This window comes from Sinocyclocheilus anshuiensis, unplaced genomic scaffold, assembly GCF_001515605.1.
Source record: "Sinocyclocheilus anshuiensis isolate Anshui unplaced genomic scaffold, SAMN03320099.WGS_v1.1 scaffold60, whole genome shotgun sequence".
Lineage (NCBI taxonomy): Eukaryota > Metazoa > Chordata > Actinopteri > Cypriniformes > Cyprinidae > Sinocyclocheilus > Sinocyclocheilus anshuiensis.
Genome location: NW_015554068.1, coordinates 678,425 through 683,176, shown reverse-complemented (window position 1 = coordinate 683,176; position 4,752 = coordinate 678,425). Strand labels below are relative to the sequence as shown.

The 4,752-nt window shown below is 33.0% G+C and overlaps 1 protein-coding gene across 1 annotated transcript in view; it reads right to left on the bottom strand.

Moving 5' to 3' along the window:
* armc9 (armadillo repeat containing 9) overlaps positions 1-4,752 on the bottom strand; it is a 58,282-nt gene that overhangs the window by 43,688 nt on the left and 9,842 nt on the right. Inside the window, exons 7-9 of the mRNA XM_016460618.1 lie at positions 2,672-2,696; positions 1,421-1,578; positions 1,210-1,308 (exon numbers count right to left, since the gene is read on the bottom strand). Of these exons, the coding sequence (XP_016316104.1) occupies positions 1,210-1,308; positions 1,421-1,578; positions 2,672-2,696 (282 nt within the window). The remainder of the gene's footprint in view (positions 1-1,209; positions 1,309-1,420; positions 1,579-2,671; positions 2,697-4,752) is intronic.

Here is a 4,752-nt window from a genome sequence, read left to right as displayed (position 1 = left end):
TAGCGCGATCTGAACCCTAAACACGTTTTGTCAAAAAAGCCGGTTTTGTCCACTTTCAAGGCATCGAGTTCACGTTTTACTGCAGAAGCCGACAAGCGCCTTGTTGTTGTTTTTGAACAGAAGCCGATAAATCCATTTTAGCGAATCAGCGCGCTGTATTCAGGTCAGGTGACAAGGCTACTTTCACTTTGAAAAGACGTGCTAGCTGAGAGGAGTTTCGTCAAAGCTGACTAAAAGTAATCGAGGATGGATCATTTCGACGAACTTGATGAACCTGTGATATCGTCTTCAGGGCGAAAAAGGAAAATAAAAGCTGAAAGGTTTTCACGGAAGCTTGCAAAAGCAGCGCGTTACAATGGTGAGGGAAAAGCTCCGTGTATTGCGTGTAATCACATCCATACAGTTTATGATCACAACAAAAACAACGTTTGTCAGGCGTCTACATTGTCATCTGAGGAGATTACAAAGATTAAACCAGTGTTTTTTAAACTCTAAAACATGAAATGTGGAGTTATCTGCTTTTGCTATAAAACAAACTTTTAATATGTAAAAAACCCATACTTTCAATGAACTTTAATTTAGTAAATTACCTGTATTTGTTTAAGCTATTATTACTTAATCAAAACAACCCAACTGCAGTTTGATTGATATCGGTTTAGTTATCGGTTTTTGCAAATGAACTCTTCATATATTGTTTGAATTAAAAAAAAAAAAAAAAAAGACAAAATTTGAAAGCTGAGACTCCACAATGTATTTTTCCCTGCGTGAGAACATGATATGTGGCGTGAGTGCGCCATGACTTGTCGGACATAGCAACCGTAACTAAGGGTCTTTGCGAAGGGTCAATTAAGCACATTTAATTGTCCTATCAAATTTTTATACTACCAAATCACATTACGGTAATGACAGTTTCGAAGGAAATGTGCGCGATGTCGCGATGCAAAAATCCTAGTAGTTAAAAAATAAGCTTTAAGATTTATTATATATTAGAATATGATATAGCCTATATTAATATATGAATTCAATATACATTGAATATTTCTTCTATATACACTGTCTGAACAAAGAGTTCTGATTTCATTATTTCCAAAATAACAAAGAAATTGGATATGGGTGGAGTGTGGATATGCAAATAATATGAAAAAATATATATAGAAATAGAAATGCATATAAACATATTGTCAGAATTCTGCGGAGGCATTGACTCACAGACCGGGGTCTGGTGAAGTCTACGCTCTGAGCAGCACTCTGTCTCATGTGTCCGCTGAAGAGCCGCATGCACACGCCTTGCAGGTACTCTGGAGAGATCTGCAAAACATCCGCCATAGTCCCTTGAGCATTTTACGAGAAATCCTGTCCCGCGTAATTATTTGCATTGCTGGAATTGTATACATAATGTGTGAGTTGATGTTTTGCTTGCCATCTTTCCACGGACTGTGGCCTCCAGCGAATCCACCAGCTCGGCCGTGATGCCGATGAGGTTGTGATGGTCGGCCTGCAGCTTAGCGAATCTCTTCATGCAGATGGCCGACTTTCTTTCCTCCTCGGTCAGATGGAGCTGCATTTGCTGAATCACTTCTGGGAGAAAACAAAACAAAACACACAAACAGTCAAATAAGGGGTTGGTGAACACGCATGATGCAAAAGAGCCACATCGCCACAGTACGGGACGCTAACAACGCTGTTCAACACAGTGCAAAATAAACACTCGCTAAAATCAGATTTTCCTCATGTTATGTCACAAATGCGAAAATATTTAGAACTAAAAAGCACATTTTCATTTGGTGGCAGTTTGCAAGGAAAAACAGCTAATTAATCCCAACTAATTAGGGACAAAATTATACATGCTTTATTTAAAATATTAAATTATATGAAATTATCTGTTACTTTATTAAGATAAAACAAATTTAATTATTTCCCACAGTAATAGGTAATCGTGATTTACCGTGTGACTGGAGATTCAGGATTAAAGCTACTTTTATATTTTGTGAACAATTATATTTTTACGATTTTATGCCAAATCACATTATTCAAACAAAACAAAATCAAACATTTGTGCAACGGGGCCTTTTTACAGACACATCAAATGCAAATAAAACAGCTAAATAATACCATTATTAGGGACAAAATTATACATATTTTAATTATTTATTTAAATAATTCATTTTTATATTTTATTATATGAAGTTTTATATTATATTACATTATATTATAATATGACTAAACTAATTTAATTATTACCCATTTTGTAATGATTTTTATAATCATTTATATGATATATTATGTGTAAATAAAACAAATGTAATTATTAGTCAAAGTAAAGTCTAATCATGAATTTCAATGTGAATGGAGATTCAGGATTAAAGCTACTTCCTTCTTATGCCTCTTTGTGACCAATGACTTGTATATGCCACACCTTGTGACCAATACATTTTTATGACGTTTCCTGTCATTTGAAATTACGGATAATATTTTAATAAATTAAAAAAAACAAAAAAAAAAAGTTTTGAGACCAAAACGAAAGTATTTAGAACAAAACTGTAATGTTTCTGTGACTAGTGTTGTTTCATATGCAAAAAAACAAAACAAAACTGAAAACCCTAAATAATCCAATTATTAGTGACAAAAATATGCACGTTTGAATGAAATGATTAGGCTCAGAATAATTCACCTTTGTTGCCTTTTCCACCTTCGTTCTGGTTTTGTGGTGTTTAGGAGTCATGCCAAAAAGCCATTGTTCATTTTGATGGATTAATATCAGCGATTGCCCCTGCCCTCAAACTACATCAAGCAAAAACATCCAAGTTTGCTCATCAAACACAACATTCACACAACTTGTGTTCACAATCCACAGCCCATTGAAAAACATTTTATGACAATGTACAATGCGTTTAGCCACTTTGGCCCTTGCGATGTTTTAATTATTACGCAACCATAATCCTCAGGCTTTCCTCTATTACAAAAGAGATTCGGTCATTAAGAGGTAAAGTGAGTTTACGGTGCAGTTGCTATTGTTTGATATCAAAAACTGGAAGGAGCACTGTTCAGCTGCCTACGGCTATTTCAGGTTTCAGGTAAAACTATGTAAGGATGATGAGTCATAGCATTTCCTGTTTCTAAGGAAGTATCGCTATTAACATTGCTCAAACTTAGGTTCAGTGATTAGAATATAGTCCTAAACCGAACATATTTTTTATCTTTATACAGGAAAATGAAAATATTATACAAGTTGGGAATCTGTAAGATTGTATTTTTAATTCTGATGATAAAAAAAACAGTAAAATTGTGATTTTTATAGAAAGTTTTGCAAAACTTTTATTGCTTGGTTATTTGTCGCTATATGTGAACTGTTTTTAAAGGTTAAATGTTATTTGAATTCTAGATTTCATTTAGAAAATTTTTATTTTTCTGTTTTATTGTCCCTATGAATTATAAGCATTCTGCGTATTTTATAATAGCTGAAAAGTCTGTTTTTGGTCTAACAGCGAGATTTCTTTAACCATTCTTTTAGTTGCATGTCAATGGAGTGCCTTGAAAAAACAGACTACGCACCTGGCATTCATTACAATCTCAATAAGTAAAGTGGCAGACATTTTATTGCCATGTGGACATATGGAGATTTCTCAAACTTACACCCGATCCCCTTCCACTACTGGCCTGCCTGCCCAACGCTGCCGCTAACGTTGATACTGGACTAACAAACACTAGCGCTAAAGCAATATGGGTAAGAGCTAGAGGTGTGACGAGACTCTTATCCCACGAGAACGAGACGAGACGAGATTTTTAGACTTTTTTTAAGAAATCCTCAATGATGAAATGTATAGGGAAAAATAGTATTTTATTCAACTGAAAAACACAAAATGCAAAAAAGTAGGTGCATTTTGAAATCAACTTGTACTTTATGAAATTAAACATCTATTTTAATAAATTTTATGCAGTAATAAACAACACGTAAACACTGCAAAATGTTTTGCCACAAACTCAACTGACAGGCAAGTAATTGCACAAAAATTATGAATATAAATAAAAATAAATAATAAACAACATAAATATCCATTTAAAGTGGAAGTGAAGCAGTCAGTCAAGTTTACATTATTTAGTAAACTGATTTCCACTTTAATAAAAAAAATATATAATAAACACGATTAATGTATCCATTTAAAAATAAAGCAGTGGTTCCCAAACTGGGGGGGCAGCAAGGCTGAGGGATAGTTAGGGCCCTGTGAAATCCATTTTATTTTTTCCTAAATTCCATTTTATTTTTTTCCAAATTCCGTTTTTTTCCATTTGAATTTTTCTGAATTCCATTTTTTTTTTCGTTTGAATTTTTCTCGACTCCTTTTTAATAGTTCAATTACATTTTATTAATTAAAAAGCATGTCTTATTAATTAAAATAATGAAACTTATAAATTTTCACATCAATTTATTCAAAGTTTAACAAAAATTACATGTTTAGGGCCCTATGAAATGTTTCATTTTTTCTCACCATATTATTTATTGTTACAAAATTCTGTGTTTTAGCATGTCTAATTATTTGAATGCATAAAACAACTTAATTTATTCATTTTTTTTCTTAAAGTAGCCTTATGAATTTTTTTCCCCCTCAGAAATTCTGTGTTGTATATTTACATTTTTCTGGTTATCAAATGAAGGCATAAAACATTAATTTAATTTATCATTCTTCAAATCAAACCGGACTTTTATTTTGACTGGTTGCCGTGAATACCTTTACAGTTCTGTGTATGAGATAT